The sequence below is a fragment of the Colletotrichum acutatum genome (genome assembly GCF_030867785.1).
Source record: "Colletotrichum acutatum strain CBS 112980 chromosome Unknown BDZ83scaffold_2, whole genome shotgun sequence".
NCBI lineage: Eukaryota > Fungi > Ascomycota > Sordariomycetes > Glomerellales > Glomerellaceae > Colletotrichum > Colletotrichum acutatum.
In genome coordinates, this window is record NW_026848996.1 from 179,887 (window position 1) to 198,717 (window position 18,831).

An 18,831-nucleotide genomic window follows, 5' to 3' on the forward strand; every position below is an offset into this window, starting at 1 on the left:
AGGCCACTCCGTGAGGACAAAGGAGAGACTGACCCGGTGTTGGCACCAAGAATACAAGTCTGCTATTTTTCCAAGAGACCGCCATCTGCTTAGCAAGCCACATTGCGACGTCCGTTGTTCAGCCCCCCTCCGACACCAAACCCCGGTCAACCATTGGAAAGGGTCGTCACATCATCCACCAGTGATCATCCTCCTCTCACCATCTGTTCTGGCCTCCCAGTGCGCCCGTCTTGCCATCCCATCTTGCCTCTTCTTCACCTTGGGACACCTTCACTCCGAGGTAACTTCTACCGCGCATCTTGGCCTGCACGTCGAATCAAGGCTTCTTCCCTACGCCTGCGGATCCCCATTCTGGACCAATTCACTGCCAGCGAACCGAAAATCGGCCAAGGTCCGATGCGAGATACCCACCGCTGCAGATTTACACAACCACCCGGACAACGCATTCACGGCGAACATCCCGCGACATCCATCTAACAAGCTTGGTTGCAACTTGGGGGTCCTGCCGAATCCCATCAGGGCGACTCTGCCAGCAACTAACCAACCAATATCCAACTTGGTGGCCCGCTCACCACGGACTGGGTGTGCCGCCGCGTGCGCTCAACTCCACCCGGCAAGCAGAATCGCAACTTCCGAGCTCAACCACCCTCGTCTGCCTCATCCACTTTGGGCCACTATTGCACACATTACAACCCCGGCTCGCTTCTGCCGCTTTTTCTCTGCTCTCCCACTTGCGCCTGCGCCTTTCTCGCATCTCCTTCTCCTGCATCAAAAACCCGCCCATCAGCCTCACCTCACCTCGTCCAAAGCCACTTTGCGTGCGCGGGCATTCCGCCGATCCAGGCTCTATCTTAACCGGCGGGACCGACGACATCTTTCACCAGCCAGCCGCAGATCGAAGAGAAGGGACAGCGCCAAAAGAGTTGTGCACTTGGTCTGGCTGCAAGATCTCTTCTACTTCCAGGCCAAGATTGGTTGAGAATGAGAGAGAAAACAGATACTGACAACGAGACCTGCCGATCCCTTGGCTGAGCGGACGACTCATACCCTGCCTGCAGCCATGCATCCTCCCCCGCTCCTCGGTGTGGGCGTTGTTGATCTGCTCGAGTCCGACCCCCGACCGAGCTTCGTTGTTGCGCTACCAACTTCATTCAAGGACCCCGCGCTTGCCGAGGTTGTCTACAGCAATCCGGCTCTGGTGAGCAAGCCTGCTCTTTTCGAGGTCCTAGGATCACTCTCCAGCCGCGACCATACGAGATTCTGGGACTGGATCACTTCCCAAGACGCCAACACACCACAATCTTTTCTGCATAACAATCACTTTTGGACTCGGAACAACTTGCTTTCCAGATGGGTTGTTGTGAGCTCCAACGACTTCCCAATCTCCTCAGAGCCTCCGAGAAAGATTCGCCTTGATGGTTCAAGAGGCAGAGAGTCTAGCAGCGGTATCTTGCACCCGCATACTTCCACCGTGCCCTCAGTGCCTTCAGCAGAGTCCTCCGCAGAAGACTTGTCCTATCCCCGGATCGTTCGAGCAACCACTGAGCCGCCTATAGTCTTGCCGGACTTTATGCCAGACCAAGAGCCTTTTCTCGATATGGTTGATAGCGTCGACTGGGGCGCGACTCCCCTGGGTGCCATGGACCGGTGGCCATCGCTGCTTCACCAGTCTTACAGCCAGATATTATGCAACTCTCAACCCACGGCCATCTACTGGGGCAAGAAGCTCACAACAGTCTACAACGAAGCTTATGGAGAGATGATAGGAGCACGACACCCCAACCTTATGGGCCGTTCCGTGACTGAAGTGTTCCCTGAAATTACAGATCAGCTCAGAGATATGATGGAGAATCCCGGACAAAGTCGTCGCGCGAGCAACGAAGAAGCATTCCGCTTTTTCCTCGAAAGACCCGACGGATCCCCCCTCGAGACGTACCTAAAGTGGTCGATCGTACCGGTCATGCAGAACGGCGAATGCCTTGGCTTCATCCACTTGATATCGGACACGACTCTATACCACCTTTTCCGTCGGCGGATTCAGATGCTCGTCAACATGGGCGAGGAGCTCGTCACAGCCAAGGATGTAAAATCCTATTGGAGCAAGCTGATCGAAGAACTCTCCGAATGCGATCCCGCATACGATATACCCCTCGCAATGCTTTACTCGATTGAGTGTGATGGCTCTTCACATGCTGGAAGCGAGTCGCGGCATGACTGCAATCACGTTTGTCGTCTCGAAGGCGCCCTTGGTGTTCCAGCAAATCATCCCATCATGCCCGAGACCCTGCAACTGAAGGATACCGATGCCGGTTTAGCGCCACAGTACCGAGCTGCTCTGCGCAGCCACGAGCCGCTCATTATCAGCACATCAGATGGCAGTCTACCCAGAGAATTGCTAACTGGCCTGCTGTGGCGTGGATTTGGCGATCCCTGCGAAGCTGCTATTGTTTTGCCCATTAGACCCACAAAAGAGGAGGAAGTCATGGGACTGCTTGTGCTGGGCCTCAACCCTCGACGACCTTACGATGATGCATATACTCTCTACATCCAGTTGCTAGCCCAGAAGCTTACGACATCTCTAGCTTGCACGGTCTTGTTAGAGGAGGAGCGACGTCGAGGACGGAATGCTGCTGAGCAGGCTGCATACGATCAGGCCATGCTGAAAGAAAAGCTCGCCTACCAGACCAAGGAAGCCACAGAGTACACACGGTTATTCCAGACAGTTTCGGACTTCATTCCCAACGGATTCTCCCTCGGGGACCATCAAGGGAACATAACATTCGCAAACGGCCTGTGGTACCGCATAACAGGACACCCTGATGAAGGCGGTTCTTTCTCTTGTGTGTTGGAGGCAGACCGAGAAAAGATTCGAGAGGCATACAAAGAACTCCAGACCAAGGATGAAGTCGAATTTGAGTTCCGCGTCAAAGGAACGGAACATACGAATCGCATGCTGGCAAGAAGATCGCCTTTCAAAGTCGACGTATATAGTGATCTTGACGAGGATCTCGAACGTTTTGTAATGGCTCAGGCAAAGGCTGAGCGAGCGACTGACGGAACTATCATTCGGACTTTCACTTGCCTGACAGATGTTACGGCACACAAAAGGACGGCCGACGAAGCGACCAGGAGGGCACAACAGGCAGAGAATCTAAAGAGGATGGCTGAGCTTGCCACAGTTGGCATGTTCGATATGGATACCGGAGGACGTCTGCTCGGGGCAAACAACGTCTTTTTCGAGTGGTCTGGGATAGAGAAGGTGGACCTTTTGCAACACGAAGTACAGCCATGGGAAGTTTCAGTTGTACAAGACGACCTTCCGACCTTGAGCGAGAGCGTGGCTCGACTTGTGGCGACGAAGAAGCCTCAGTCGGCTGAGATACGCCTGAAAACCACATGGACAGCTGAGGATGCTGGAGGGAACCAGATCACCGCGCCCAGATGGGTTCACATCACTCTGATGCCGGTCTGCAATTCAGATGGCGTCGTTCAGTCGTTTACTGGCTGTGTCAGCGACGTCTCATTACAAAAGTGGCAACTCGAATTGGAAACTCAACGTACCGAGGAGGCAATCGACTCGAAACGACAGCAGGATAACTTCATCGATATGACTTCGCACGAGATGCGAAACCCGCTCAGCGCCATCGTTCACTGTTCAGACGCCATCATTGCCTCTCTCGCGCGATGCGAGGAGCTTGTCGACCGGCCTCCTACTCCAAAGGCAGCGAAATCTGATGACAAAAGTCAAGATAAACACTTTGATATCAAGCAGCTTCTTTCGGACAGCATCGAGAATGCGGAGACGATTGTTGCTTGCGCACAGCATCAGAAGCGGATCGTGGACGATATCTTGACAATGTCCAAGTTGGACTCCAAGCTCCTGGCTGTCACTCCTTGCACGGTGAACCCCGTTCAGATTGGCGAGGAGGCTATCAAGATGTTCGACGTAGAGGCTCGTCGTGTTGATATTGACCTCAAGATGACTGTGGATAAGTCGTATCGGGAGCTGGGTCACGTTTACCTTGATCTTGATCCCTCCCGCGTGAAACAGGTTCTCATCAACCTGCTTACAAACGCCCTCAAGTTCACAAAGTCCGGGTCAATCAGGAATGTATCCGTCTGCATGAAGGCATCGCGACAACGGCCGACGGACGATACGGCACCGGTCACCTTCATTCCCCGATCCTGTAAGGAAGAGTCAGAGTACGAGCAGCCTGCCCTCGACAACCGTAGAGACCCAGTCTACATCATGTTCGAGGTCAAGGACACCGGCCAGGGTCTATCAGAGGACGAAAAGTCAAATCTCTTCAATAGGTTTGTGCAGGCGAGCTCGCGAACTCATGTCAAATACGGTGGAAGCGGTCTGGGGCTATTCATCTCGCGGCGCTTGACAGAACTGCAAAAGGGCGCTATCGGCGTATCCAGCTTACCAGGGGTGGGTTCCACGTTTGCATTCTTCATCGAGGCATACGTGCCGACGGAGTCGTCGCGGAGGGAAGCCGAATCTGCTGCCGCCGCTGTGAGAATGACGACTCTAGCTACTGCATCAAGCACGCCATCCACGATGCCGCGCATTAGAGCCTCCGCGAACGAACAGAAGACACCTGGCACGCGGCCGAAACCCAAGAGTTACGACCCTCGGCTGGATGGAATTCTTGTGGTGGAGGACAACCTGATCAATCAGCAGATCACCCGTCGCGGCTTGCAGGATAGGGGATTCACTGTCGACGTGGCCAATCACGGAATCGAGGCTCTAGAACGACTCATGCAGTCCATGTCGCTGCAAAAGCAAGACGACCCAGAGTACTTTACTCACAGCAACTCGAGTTCTCAGGGGCCTGCCGCACCGATCAACCTCATTCTCATGGACATAGAGATGCCAGTGCAGGACGGGTTGACATGCACGCGGCGGATCCGTGAACTAGAGAAGGAAGGAAGAGTGTTTTGTGCGAGCGGTGGAAGAATCCCCATCATCGCCGTCAGCGCCAATGCAAGGCCGGAGCAGATGCAAGACGCTAAGAGCGCGGGGTGTGACGACGTGCTCGTCAAGCCTTATCGGATGCCGGAGCTAATTGAGAAGATGCAAGTAGTGGTCCGGCGGATGGGGGGCCTTTCCCCCGTGTCGCCTATACGATAATGGGGGCCAGGGCTGCCTATCAGAGAGGCGGAGGAGGAAGCGGCGAAAGAACATTATCGGTCACATGGATAACCAAGGGCTGGTGATCCTGCAGAGATGGGTACGGCGTTTAGGTAAAGGGGAGCCACAGCAGGACTGGGCTCGGGGACGAGGACTGCTTCCGGGGTTTCGTCTGGTCACACTTGGCTGTGTGTCATGTGGTGGATGGACGAACAGAGATACCAAAAATGGCCTTGGATTCTTGCCTACAGGAAGACTCCAGACGTTGGATGTCACACGCGCGAGAGAGACTTGACATCGGATGGCGTTGATCGGTGGGGGGGCCTAGCCATGTCGATGGATTTGGGAAGGAAGACTGGCTTAATTCAGAAAAGAGGTAGAAAAGGGAATTGTTTCGTGGAGTGAGGTTCCTCGGCGGCTGTCACCGAGGTCAATCCAATGATTATTCACCAACGTAGACGGGCCAGACGGAGAGAAGGAATAACACCAAATAATCAACTGCAAGACTGCAAAACTCGCAGCTTGAAGCACTCAAGGCTTTGCAACTTGCCTGCTGAAGAGCAATATGACATGCCTTTTGTCCCTGTCCGTACGTCTTTTTCATACCGGTTTGGAGAGACCATCAGGTTAGGTTGTTAAAATTCCTGAGAACCGACTTAGTATCGCCGAGGAGAAGAGTGAAGGGAAAGAAAAGACTATGAGACGAGACGGAGAAATTCATAATTGGTCGGGATTTTTGGGGGCCGCCCGCCGTCGCTGGCGATGCCCTCCCTGGATGGGATGCAGGGGAGCGGTTTTATGTCACGGCCCCACTATGGGCGCCGCGGGGGCTTGGCCGGTGGAAGAAGCACCGGTTCGATGCAAACTAATGATGTGCGCAAAGGGTAGACAGACCTTTTAGTTCTCGCCGGGGAGACTGAGGAATAAAGCCGAGGTATGTAGGAAAGTACAGAGAGATTTATGTACAAAGGTAGGTAAGGTAGGTCTATTATTGTGTAAAGAATGGCGTTACGTAGGTAGGGTACGGGCAGGCAGGGTGTCCGGGCCGACGCGGGCTTTTTGAGGTGTGAGAAAATGTTCGAGTGAGGTGGTCGTAGAATCTATTCTGTATCATATGTAGTTGGTGGGATCTCATGCGTCCCTCACTTGTTTGCGTTCTACAGGGCAGGTTTTGCCCATCTTTCAGAATATAGCATAAGACAAGATACAGACAGTACTCCTGTTTAGCATGTGGGATGATGGGCGGAGGGGTTTGCAATGCAAATGGAGGTTTTCCTGAGATGATGGAGCACAGTTGTGAATCATTCTACGTACGGGCTTATGCATGTCATCTAAGCACTAATCTCTGGTGAATGAAGTGCTCGTCTGTAATCAGACGATGGGGTCTCTCGAATTCTCGAGGCCCGCTCGCGGCGGAGGTTTGGGACGGGAGCTATGGATCCAATTCCTTTTGGACTGGGGAAGGTCCGTGGCTTGTTGTCTGAGGTTCTTGCCCAAGCTTCTTTCCTTGGGTGTCTTATGAGCTAGGTACCTTACGTACCTTACCGTACCTCTGAGAACGCGACAAGAAGGCATGACCTGCGATTTATCATCATCCATCCATCCTTCCTTCCAATTCCCCGAGACATATTCTATCTGTAAATTCCAGCGGGCAATACCTTAGCCGTTCCATCAGAGGTGGATACTTGGCAGGTTCATTTTGTAGTGTAAGTTTGGGGGAACGAGGGGAAGTACCTTACCCCTCCCCCCACCAGGCCAGGTACGTCGCGGGCAAAGCTCCTGCATGGCGCTATCCGCCCCACCCCTCATCCGAGTGCAACAGACGGAGCTCCCACCCGAACCTCACTTCCCTCTGCTCACTGCACTCGACCTCACACTCACAAACAAACGTCCCTGCGCAACGCCGTCTTCAACCGATCGCCTGCATGTACCGGACCTACCTACCTACTACCTGGCCTTGCATACAGCTTACCTAGCCGACCGGACTACCGAATATAAACTCTCCGCAAGCCTCCTTCTCCCCCCCTTTGACACCTCTCTTCCTCTTCCTTCCAAATGCCCCCAAACTCCACGTTCCTCCTAACCTCACTCCAAAAGTTGCCCCACCTTCGGCTCCGTAACCCCATCCTCCACAGCACATCGTTGTCCCGGTCTTGTGCCTTTGGGTCTTTGTGCTTACCTACACCGACAACACCGACAACAACGAAGACTATCCGCCGAGTAGCGATCCACGACACACGGCAACCACAATCCCAACCCCAAAACCGCCGATTCACGATCGGCGCCGATCGTCAAGGACGAAACGTAGTACTCCTCGGAAAAGAAGTGGGCGTTGAGAGAATCACAGACGAAATGGCGGACCGGATTCACCGCGTGACCATGTTCAAGATTGCCGATGAGGGGCAGCAGAAGCAGCTGATTGAGCAGTACAAGATTTTGGGAGGCTCGCATAAGAAGGTGTGTTTCTTTTCCCTTTTTGTTATCGAGGTCATGTCATTGTATTCGTGGCTGCGTAATAGAGGTGAGGATGGCTAGGGTGGGCTTCCGTTCCATCGGATCCCGGCACCCGTACTTCGGCCCCACCACAACTCCTCGCGCCTACGACGGTTTCCTGGGTACTTGTCGAAAGACGGGAGAAGAAAGCGCATATTGAATTCCATGTTTCTACGGGGTTTCCCCGCTTCTTGTAAAACCACACGTTGAACAACAAGCTGACATGAAGAAAAATCCACCAGGACGGAAAGCCGTACATCCTCTCCATGGTCGTCGGACCGGCCGTCGACGACCCGCGCGCCCAGGGCTTCACCATTGTCGCAAAGACCGAGTTCGCCTCGCTCGAGGACATGAAGTACTACGACGACGAGTGCGCCGCCCACGGCGTCCTCAAGTCTTTTGTCAAGGGCAACCTGACCGTCGGCGGCGTCATGTCCGTCTACTTTAAGCCCGAGGCCGTTTCCGTCTTGTAGATGTGTTTTTTCTGTGGCGGTTGGGAGAAGAAGCACCCGTAGGCCCTACCCGGGTCAGGGGACCAGAGGGTATTCGGGTTGGTGCAAATGAAGAGGAGTTCAACCAGGGATCCGAAAGAGAAACTTGTGATCGTGAGGCAGCTTTTTCTCTCCCCGTGTCTCTCTGGTGTAATAGAAACTTATTCCAGAAAAAATGTCAAATACTCCTTGTTGCCGGTTATGGACAGGTATCAAGCTACTTTGCATACATGGAATTCCTCCCCTTCCAATCCTGAAACACAATCATCAATTGCCCCTCCATTCTCAGTCGACCTTTGTTGCCTCGAACCATTTCTTTTTTTTTGTTCATTTCTTCTTTTTTTTTCCCCCCCCCTGCAGAGCCAACGGTTGACAGTCGGCTCTGCAATAAAAACCAACTTACAGCCCGGGATATGAGATAGGAAATAAAGCCGCATCACCGACAAATCGACAAGAGAAAATAGACAAATAGCACACACACACACACACACGCACACATACACACGAAGCTAGACGATCACGAGGCAGCGGCAACAGCAGGTGCGGAAGCCGGAGCAGTCGCAGGCGCCGCAGTCGTGGCAGCAGTCGTGGCAGCCGCATCAGTAGCGGGAGCAGTAGTGGCAGGGGGCTGCGTCAGGGTCCCCTCGGAGAAGTTCTTGAGCCCCTCCATCCAGGCGGCGAAGCCCGTCTCGAGCTGGCCGACCATGGTGAAGCGGAGGACCTGCGCCAGAGGACCGTAAAAGGTCTCCCAGCAGCGGTACTCCGTGCCGTTGCCGTCCTCGGTCTCGAGGAACTCCTGGACGCGCTCGGATTTCAGGACAAAGGGGGGCACGAGGCCGCCCGTCTTCCAGCAGACGCGATAGCCCTTGCGGCCGCGGTGGACGGGCTGGGTCTCGCCGTTTGCGACGGCCGTGGAGGGGGCGGCGTGGGTGTACTCCTCGAGCTTGGTCACGACGAGGGCCTGCTTTGTGGTTGTCTTTGCCGGGTCGAGCGTCATGTGGACTTCAAAGGTGACGTGGGTGCCCTCGAGGAGGAGCTCGCCGGGCTGGTTCTTGGCGGCGGCGGAGTCGGCGAGCATGGGCGGGACGGCGAGCCCGGAGGGGCGGGAGACGGTGGCTTTGGGGACAAAGGTGTTCCAGGCCGGGTAGGTTGCCGGGTTGAGGACGGCGGCGAGGACGGCGGTGGGCTTTGCGGCGATGGGGGTCGCGCAGGCGATTGTGAGGACGGCGCCGACGTCGCCGTGGGACGGGGTCGCGAGGGGAGGGGAGACGGGGGTGGGCGTCAGGGAGGTGGGGATGGAGTCGGTGCCCTTGTCGAGGGCCTTGGGCGACTTGGGCTTGAGCTGGTCGGGGATCTGCTTGATCGAGTCCGGGATGGTGATTCTCTGGCGTATGGCCTCCATTGTTGGTGATGATTACTGTTACTGACGTTGACTGACTTCTTCTTGGGGGTATCTCTGGGTATAATGATGGATGAGGGAAATCAAGCCGGTATCACAAGAAACTTGGTTCAAAGGAGGAAGGGATTTGGCCGGATGGGTATTTGATGTAAAAGATGAAGGTAAGGAGAGAAAAGACGGCGAACGGAGAAAGGATGGAACGATGGAGGGGGGGGGAGGGAGTAAGTAAAGGAAGTCAAAAGCAGGGCGAGAAGGCAAAGAGAGGGCACACAGGTAGTAGAAACGGGAGCGATTCAGGTGAGTTGTATCAAATGGACGGGATTGGGCTTTAGACTTCCTGGTCTCGTGAGGAGATGCGCGTCATGGGATGGGGGGAGGGATGTATGGATGCCGGCGGAGGAGGATGGAGAGACGGTAGGAGGAGGAGGAGGGGCTCGACGGTTGGTTGCGCCAGCTGGATGAGGTGTATACAAGATGTAAGGTGTAGAGAGGTAGGGGAGGGCAGCAGAGAGCAGGGGAGGAGGGGAGGAGAGAGGGGGCTGTGAATCTGTGATCAAACGGTAGTGTCGTGAGCGTGATGTGAAGCTGTGGTATGAGGCTGGCCCGAGCAAACGGTCGGGATATAGGTAAGTGGGTGGGTGTGTATGGATGTGTGTGGATGTGTAAGGTATGTGTGTTTGGTCGCTGTGGTGTGTCGATGAGTGAGATTTGATGTGCGGTGTGGTGGTGAAGGTAAGGTACGTAGGTGTGTAGGTTGCCGACGATGATGAGATTGGCGACCGCCGACGGGCGATTTTTAGTGGGAACCTGCGCCAGCGAAAACCGATGGAGAAAGTTGGGGAGTCGAGGACGTACCTAGCTTGACGGCCACCGCGGTCCGGATCTGTCCATTTTCGGGTCCAGGCCGCCCCCCCCTCCCCGCTCTGAGTCCGGGGGACATGGGGGTATCGATGATTCCACCACGCAGGGATGAGGCGGGATGAGGCGGGATGGAGGGGTTGTTCTTTTCGGCGATTCAACACGGAGATCCGGATCGGATATGCCATTTACACTGATTGAGCAATTGTCGATTGACGATGAGAAACGAGTCTCTCGATGCATCCTCTTTTCCGACATTCTTCATCTTGAACAAAAGTAACATGTCTGAATGGATATCCGAAGGAAGCTCATCATGTCAAACGCGAAAAGGCGATCTTGTGCCCAACCCGGCAACCTCCATCAGCATGAAAAATACCAGTATAGGCCCTGCTCGCAACGGGTCTGACACGTGTAAGTGCAATGGAGAACCAAGCCAACTGGCTGACTGAGGTGAGAGAAAAAGGCAAACCAACCACCCACTTCCGCCCAGCTCACCAACATCAAACTGGGAAGTAGCCTGCTGCGTCTTGCGCATAAATGATCGAAGCAGACCCGAGGGGAACGAAGTATCCACCCGTTGGGCGCCGATTGTCGTTCGTTGGCAAAAAAACGGCTTTTTTACGCAATTAAATGTGGAGGGCGAGGGGGATATAATAAGGCACCACTTAATTCGATGAGAAAAGAGGAGGGTCTGGGAAGACGGCTCTTGACTCTGCGAGGCTGAGAGAAAGGGTTCGAGCGCTGGACTTTGGGAGTTTCGCCTCGTTTTCGGCCTTGGTCCTTTTGTTGGCTGCGTTGGTTCCCATTGAGTTCCAGGGATAAGGGGTGTTGTAGTGTGAGGTGCCACGGTGCGATCTCTTTACATCAAAGCAAAGCAAAGGTGAAGGGGGAAAAAGTGCCATAGCTCGGAAGATGGAGTAATACCTTTAGACAGACAGAAAGGTAGCTAGGTAGTTTGAGAGAGGGGAAAAGTCGCCCCATCTTCAAACCCAATCCCTTTTTGCCCTTTTGCCCCTTCTCAAACTTTCCAATTCGAAGTTCGACGCTCTTTTCCGGCAAGCCGTTTCGTTGTCAACTTGGAAAAAGCCAGAGCGTCCGAGGACGGCAGTCTGAGCCGATGATTCCATTTCCATGGAGACTTTTTTTTTCGATTCTTTTAAATGTTACTTTAGTTCTGTTGAAAAGTCAGACAAGTCCATTTTAGTTTACAATATGAGTAAGGCAAATAAGGGTCGGAAATCTTGAAAATAGTCAGGGTTCGAATGGGAACCATCTGTTCATTCTTCTCATCTCGCAAGCCTCCGCCTCCGCTTCCGCGACAAAATCCGTGCTTTAATTCGAAGAAATAGGTTTCATACACAGAGACCGCGCGCGAGAACCATTGTCTCGGTTCCAAAACCCCAAATCCTTCCCCCCCCCTTCTATCCGTACTTCCCCCAAGTACCTAAGTCACTGGTCAAAGACAACGTCTCGAAACCACTTCTTCCCAGTCCACGTTCACGCGCGCCCGATCACCACACACAATCGTTACACCGCTGTCACGAGCCATGTCTTGGTCAACCGCCTGAATGGAAAATCAGAAAAAAAAAGCACGAGGCAGAAGGCGAGTTGTGCGCTCTTGTCTGAAGATGAAGCCCCTGAGGCTCGCTCGGTGACTCATATCTCTAATCTCGATGGATGTGGGACAATGGCGGCTGGTCAGGGAGATGAGTATCAAATCCTTCTATTTTGAAAACTACCTTATGCGGCGGCACCGTTGGAATTAGTCACTTTGCGATGCGAGATTCGCATCGCGAGACGCACATGCCTCGAAATCTGAACTGGTGGAGACAAGCTGCGTATCTCTTGTCGTTAGGCGCATCCACCCAAACCCGCTCAGGTCAGATCCATGGGAATGATACTAATGTTTGATGCTATCAATGCAATTAACCCGCATGACGTATCACAAGAAGCGCGAAAAAAATATTGATAGTGAACAGTCTGTCTTTTGTCGAAACTTTGAACCGCCTTGACGGAGGCGAAAAACACTCTACATACACCAGAAAGTTCCTAAGCCATGATGCAGTTGGACGCTTGCGACCAAGTCTGCCCGAAATGCTTACCCAGAATAAGAGCGCATAGGAGCGCGAAAACACGATACCTCCCTATTCCTTAGCCGATGCCCCCCCCCCCCCCCGGTTGACGCCTTGTAACTCCCTGAAAGAAGCAGATCCTGGTTTTCCGATTCCCTGAAATTGGATATTCCCATGAAGTTATATGACCGTGTTGGACAATGCGTTGACGAAGTAGTCTAGGTTGTGCGACCGTGGACCACGGCCGAGGCGACTGAGCGACCAGAGCGAACACTGGCCATGTCGCTCATCTCGGTGCCGTCGTGGTCGTTGCCTTCTTGCTGCAGGCGTGTCTTATTGGCTTGCTGCGCATGACCAGTGAGAAGGGTGATGGATCTGGGGTCCTTCTCCCAAGTAAAGACGGCGGCGACCACCATAATGGCGCAGGCGGTGATCATGAAGATAGTCTGGTCTCTGAACGAGTCGGCATAGACATGCTTGATGAGGTTCTTGAGGTGCGAGTCCCACGCGGAAGATTGGGTCGGGGAGTGAGCCAGAGTCTCGCGTTCAGCCGAAGAAAGTTGATCACTGAGAACCTCCAAGCGCGCGTTGAACATAGCAGTGCAGATGGAGACACCAAGACAGCCGCCGAGGGCGCGAGCTTGAGCAAGAATTCCTTGGGCGACGGCGTGTTCCTTAGTCGATTCCGCCTCGACGCCAGAGAGAATGGTCGTGGAGCCAAAGTTGAGGCCGACGCCCAGTCCGAAGACGAGCGTGAATCCGTAGGCAGGAGCAAAGTCCGCCTGAGCATCGACGACCATAAGCATGAGGCTGATACCGAGGACTTGTGCAATCGACGCGACAGTCATGACGAGAGCCACCTTGTTCGATTTGGAGTTCACCGCTCCAGCAACGAACGATCCGACTGCGCAGGCTACAAGCATAGGCAGTAGGTACATGCCAGACTGGAGAGGACTCTTCTGCGCAATCACCTGCATGCGTTCCGGGATAATGACGGTGAGGGCGACATAAGGGAGTCCGGTGAGGAAGGTAACGGCCAAACCGCACATGAATGGCCTGCGTCGAGCAAGGTGTACAGGAAAGACAGGCTCTTGATGCGAGCATCGCAGATGGTCGATTAAGAGGCAGCGATTTCGGTAAAGGTAGTTCTCGAAGATGCCAAAGATACCCCAGCAAGCCCCAGAGCACACAAACATTACGATGACGGTCCAGTGGTCCCAACCATAGTATGTGTATCCACCACGTTCGATAGCGACAACGAGGAAGGCCGAGCCAAAGAAGAGAGTGGTCATACCAACCACGTCAAGCTTCTTGAAAGCCGTCCAAGAGTAGATCTTGAAGGCCTGTCGGTCTTTAGGGTAGGACAAGACGAGGCAGGCCACGGCGAACACACCGATTGGGATGTTGAGTCCAAAGATCCAGCGCCAAGTAATCTTGGAGACAATGACACCGCCTAAGATGGGGCCCAGAAGGAAAGCCGCGGCGAGAGTGATTCCGATGATGCCGCCCATCAGGGCTGGGTTGTGGGCAGGACCTTGCTCAAGCAGACAGGTCTGGGCGAGGCTGTACAAGCCCGAGCCTCCGACGCCCTGAAAAGCGCGGCCGATGATCAGGAGCTTCATGCTTTTTGCGCCAGCACACAGAGCCGAGAAGATAACGAAGACGGCCCAACTGTAGAAGAGCATGGTTCGGCGACCGTAAATGTCACTGCACTTGGCAATTCCGACAGCGCAGCCCATGTAGGTGAGAAGGTAGGCCAAGAGGACAAAGGAAGCGTGCTGGTGGTCGCCAATCTCCTGCGAGATGGCAATGAGGGAAGTGGCAATGATCGACGTATCGAGGGTAGCGAGGAAGAGGCCAACGAGAAGGCTATCCGGTCAGCTGGGTTTGCGAGAATGCTGCAATTTCCTTACCTGAAGACGATCAAGACTCGCTCAATCGTAGGCTGGCGAAGGCTGGCAGCGGAATACTCCGCGCCACGGCGGGGAGCAAAGTTCGCGACAGCGAAGCCAGCAGTCTCACCCAGAGACGGGTTGGGATAGGACAGCTGGTCAGCCATCTCGCGACGAGAGGGAGACTGGGCGGTCATTGCTGCGATGATCTTGACGGCGGTTGACGGCGGTTTTTATTGTCGTGAGCGGAATGGAGTAAGTCTGACGATTGTCTTCTCCTCTCAGGGGCAGAAGATGGAAAGATGCCTTCGAATCTTACCGATGGTAATATTCGGAGCTTGAATCCAGCTTGTCTCGAAGAGATATGGCGACGAGGCAAAGATTTTCTGAAAAGCAAGGAGGGAAGAGAGGGATTGTGTGGGTATGGTATGGGGAGAGAAGGTGTTTGGGTTAAGGAAACCCGGTTGAGGAAGGTCTCTGAGGATACCTGGCTGCTCTCGCCTCGATGGGTATAGGGGCTAGCTTGTTTTTCCTGATGGAAAGGGAAAGAGAACCCGTAACGAGACAGTGATCAGCCTTGTGCCTGCCTGTCCTGAGGGCCTTTGCAGAGTTGATCGAGGAAGGTAGCCGTGGGCGTTGGCTGGTAATTGAACTGTTGGTTACCTCGACGATGCAACAACAAGGCAGGTGGTGTGAGGAGGAAAGGATCACTTTGAGAGTACGTGTGTGCGTGTGTATGTGTGAACACACATCCCTCGTTGGTGTGAGGACTTGAGCGGCAGCAAGGAACAAACGAGGTAAGCAGCTGCCCATCCACTCTATCTTGGACAGTGGCCACAACACATAGTTATACTGACTGCAGCTCTTTACCGTCATGTTGACAGTAGAAGAAGAGGATCAAATGCACCTATCCATGATGCCCGAGACAGTGGTTTTCCTAGAGGCTTGCTCATCCAGCCTAGGCCAGGGTGAAGATGAGATCTTCTCTGACAGTTCCACCTTGGGTAGGCGAAGACACAGACAATGACGGGTGCTGTGCGAGGTAGGACAAACAACTTGAAAGCGTCAAGACTGTGAAGCATAGTTGTGGTAGTTGTTCGCGTGCCCTGTGCCCTGGCCTCGCTCGGCTGTGGTAACCACGACACTATGTTCCAAGACAAAGACTTTCTTGCTTGAGAATGGAGGCCGAGGAAAAGCCAGGGGCAGATGGATGACTGTGTATCCCGCCAGAGGGGGCAAGGCAAGCCGTCGGTAGGATGTGTCAGGCAAATGTCCCAGTTGCTGGTCTCTCAGAAATGGAAGAGCTGCCACTGGGGTGACAGGAACAGGTCCCGTTGTTGTACGAACCCCAGCCCAGGACTCTTCAGCATTCAAGGCCGTGGCATTTCGTAAATAAGCCACTCAAGTCCCCGACTGGGGTGGGAGAGATTTATATCAAGCGACACTGTTTGACGCTGAGCCGGTGCAACAGAATATCGACTGGCTGTCTCCGGTTGATGCCAGAATCCGGCAGTACTACCTTGTGTACGTTCAGCTCTCTGCTTTAAGAGCAACAAGACGAAAAAAAGAGAGGAAATCGCAGCAGAAAAACGAAGTGCCTACCGGATCTGTGCATCGCCGACTGACCTCTCGTCTGCACCACTAGCTCTGCACGCCCCATTTGGGACGTCGTGCTCTTGGATGCCTCGTGGTTGAGTCGCCATCGTCCTACCCACTTGGTTAGGAACAGGTGCGTGGAGCGCCACTAGCATCCGACACTGCATTTTCAAACGTTTTGTTCAATCCGTCATGTCGAGAAATGGAGTGGAAGAAAGGCTGCTCGTTTGGAAGCTTGAGAGCTGCGAAGTGAGGTCATGGATCAAGCTGCTTAGCCGAACAACTCTTGGTCCGGCCCGTGTGCGACCTCGCCTCGGATTCCCTCAATGGTTGCTGCAGCGCTGGGCGACAATGTTTTCGGCAGGATGTCCTTGTCAAAAACTGGGGGATCTGAAAAGAAAGGCATGTTGAAGCGCTTTGGCCTGCCGAGATGGTGTGTATCACAGATACTAGGGGTCGAACTCCCCTCGTCTTGATTGATGAGGGTTGTACACCTGCTTGTGGAACATGAAGTCGGTCCTAGAATGGTTCGATTGGCCAGACTGGGCAAAATGGTCTCGTTGTGTCAATATCACCGTCAACTCAGCGCCATTTTGAACTGTCGTACAGGCTTTGAGTGTTTCGTTAATCGAGATGGTGCAGCTTTGTGATGGATATTCAGCCACATGAGATCCTATGAGACCCTATGAGATGGTTGGAAATGAGTAGGCATAACCAACTTCAGAAGGAAAGGAAAGTAACAATGAGCAGCCTGAATGGAGGCGCTTGGGCCATAAAAGATCCCTGACTTCGTGTGTGAAGTCGGAGCGGAAAATGTGTTCGGTCCGAGATGCCATTGACCTCTGAGGTGTGGTATGGATGAGATTGGGCTGGACTTCATCCAAATGGTGAAACTTGGTAAGCTCATAATACAATTACTGAACCTGGTTGACATTTCTTTCTCTGAGCATAATCTCATACTTGAACTTCCATTTACAAGTCTTCCCAAGCTAATTGACAGATTGCGATATTAATCTATATTCCCCTGTTCTCTTGAACGATTTTCTGGTCTCATCCTCTGCTTTGCTCGATGTTCTCCTTCCAATAATGGTGAAAGTCTGAGGCCAACATGTCTCAAATGGGTTCCTGCATATGACAACATGCTACACTTACGACAATGTCGGTCTGCCACATTCTGAGCATCATCGCCCAGAGATCTAATTTCAACTTCTTCGAGAGGTCGGTGAGAGGCCGGTCCATTCGAGATACTCTTGCAATGGAGAGCAACACGAAGCTGACATCGAGTTGGCGCCAAGTCTCCGGAATATCGGACCTCCATCTGTACGGCCGCGTCGGTGAGTACTGCACAATGTCCTCGGGCGAGCTACACTCCTGCCAATGCCACCAACCTTGTTCGACACGTCAACGTCCCCGCCCAACGAAATGATCAGACATAACCGGTTACCTGCTCCATCGTGGTTTGTCAAAGCTCCCCAGTCTCCTAGTCGTCCGAAATCAGATCGTTCGGCCTCTTCTATCCATTCTCATCCGCTTCTCTTTTTGTACTCGGGCCGAGACCGTGGAGCTGGCGATCCAGACCTCCTGGGAATTGGCCACCACCGCGAGGAAACGGGTCAATTTGACTCTGTCATACATTTTTCTGCCAGGGTCATACCGTCAACTCTCCGTACAGCCCCCCAGAGCACGGCACGATTGGCAATCAGGAGTCGTGGCAAACCGAGCACGAACATCGTGACAGGTCGGCACTGACTCGGGAACCCTCTTCTGGCCAATTCTCTTCCACCGGTTGTCCTACAACCATAATCAACCACTGGAGCACATGCCAGCCTGACACCGTATCGATCCATGGAAGAAATATGCGCTACTCCCGTCATCCCCGCTGCAATGGAGTCGGAGCATCGGTGCTCCTCAAAAGTTCTGTTTGCAACATGCGGTAAGGAGATGACCCTCATGGGCCATGCTAGTTTCCAGCGGAAGGACTTCAGGATCGATCGTTGTTGTTCTCCTACGTACACAAGTTTATGTCATGTTGGAGATGTTCTTGCGGTCATCTGGGGCTGATTGCATGCCAAAGTGGGCTGCGCCCCATCCCCGTTCTATTTCAAGCAACTAGCTCTATCCTCTTCCCGTCTTCGTAGCTTCTCTTGATTTGTTCGTCGGTCTAATTGCAGGAAGCCGTTGATATCCGTGGGCTATGCTTCTGAAGAATCATAATCCAAGGAGGGCAGCACGAGGAGGAGCTGTACCGGATGAAGCTGCTCTCATGATTTTGATATGAAGAACCAATATCTTCTATGGTAGACAGTACTATGTCTACTTCCCGAGGGTTAGCAGAGGATTCCCCGAGAAACAAAGACCATTGATCATAACGAGTGAGGTCCATGCAATCACTTTGACATCCATATCATACAAAGAGTCATTTCTGTACCAAAGGATTGATGCTGACCGCCGGGTGAAGTTCTAAGCTTCATGCCGCATGCTCCCGCTCTCGCACATGAGTGGAATAAGTGGCAGGACTTGGCAGTGCCTCTAGCACTAAAAGCAGCACGACTTCACCTTCAAGTCATATTCACGTTTGAATATCAAGGGCGGGCCCCCTAGGTCACCCGCCGTCAGCTGTCCGGTGGCAGAAAAGATTTTCAACTACCCAACTTCACCTTGATTCTTCAGAGATTTCTTTCCTTCCCATTCCATCCTGTTTTCCAGCCGATTGATACCCTTTCCTTCTTCTGTACTCATCGACCCAGTAACAAAGAAGACCAGATCCTGTTGTCTGAGCTGCCCTCGTACAGTCAGATCCTTTTCGCCTTTGCGTTTCCCTTCCTCACCTCGTCTGTCAATACTTCCCACTGAAGACAACACTTTGGTTGCAAAGTTCGTCGAGGCGGGCAGG

The 18,831-nt window shown here is 53.4% G+C and overlaps 5 protein-coding genes across 5 annotated transcripts; 2 read left to right on the forward strand and 3 right to left on the reverse strand.

Annotated features, from left to right (window-relative positions):
• Positions 1–788: 788 nt before the first annotated feature.
• Positions 789–5,235, forward strand: BDZ83DRAFT_160413 (hsp90-like protein). Its single transcript, XM_060501393.1, has one exon. It carries the CDS (start codon positions 1,061–1,063, stop codon positions 5,135–5,137), a length of 4,077 nt encoding a protein of 1,358 aa, XP_060371518.1. The 5' UTR covers positions 789–1,060; the 3' UTR covers positions 5,138–5,235.
• Positions 5,236–7,489: 2,254 nt separating this feature from the next.
• BDZ83DRAFT_714945 (stress responsive A/B barrel domain-containing protein) lies at positions 7,490–8,103 on the forward strand (the record flags this gene model as incomplete). Its single annotated transcript, XM_060511691.1, has 2 exons — positions 7,490–7,594; positions 7,873–8,103. The coding sequence occupies 2 exons, from the start codon at positions 7,490–7,492 to the stop codon at positions 8,101–8,103; spliced, it is 336 nt and encodes a 111-aa protein (XP_060371519.1).
• Positions 8,104–8,638: 535 nt separating this feature from the next.
• Positions 8,639–9,523, reverse strand: BDZ83DRAFT_645976 (uncharacterized protein; the record flags this gene model as incomplete). Its single annotated transcript, XM_060509900.1, has 1 exon — positions 8,639–9,523. The coding sequence occupies one exon, from the start codon at positions 9,521–9,523 to the stop codon at positions 8,639–8,641; it is 885 nt and encodes a 294-aa protein (XP_060371520.1).
• A 145-nt stretch (positions 9,524–9,668) lies between these two features.
• On the reverse strand, positions 9,669–10,805 carry BDZ83DRAFT_160430 (uncharacterized protein). Its single transcript, XM_060501394.1, has one exon. The coding sequence runs from the start codon at positions 10,564–10,566 to the stop codon at positions 9,814–9,816; it is 753 nt and encodes a 250-aa protein (XP_060371521.1). The 5' UTR covers positions 10,567–10,805; the 3' UTR covers positions 9,669–9,813.
• A 1,863-nt stretch (positions 10,806–12,668) lies between these two features.
• Positions 12,669–14,539, reverse strand: BDZ83DRAFT_645977 (major facilitator superfamily transporter; the record flags this gene model as incomplete). Its single annotated transcript, XM_060509901.1, has 2 exons — positions 12,669–14,319; positions 14,364–14,539. The coding sequence occupies 2 exons, from the start codon at positions 14,537–14,539 to the stop codon at positions 12,669–12,671; spliced, it is 1,827 nt and encodes a 608-aa protein (XP_060371522.1).
• Between the last annotated feature and the right edge of the window lie 4,292 nt (positions 14,540–18,831).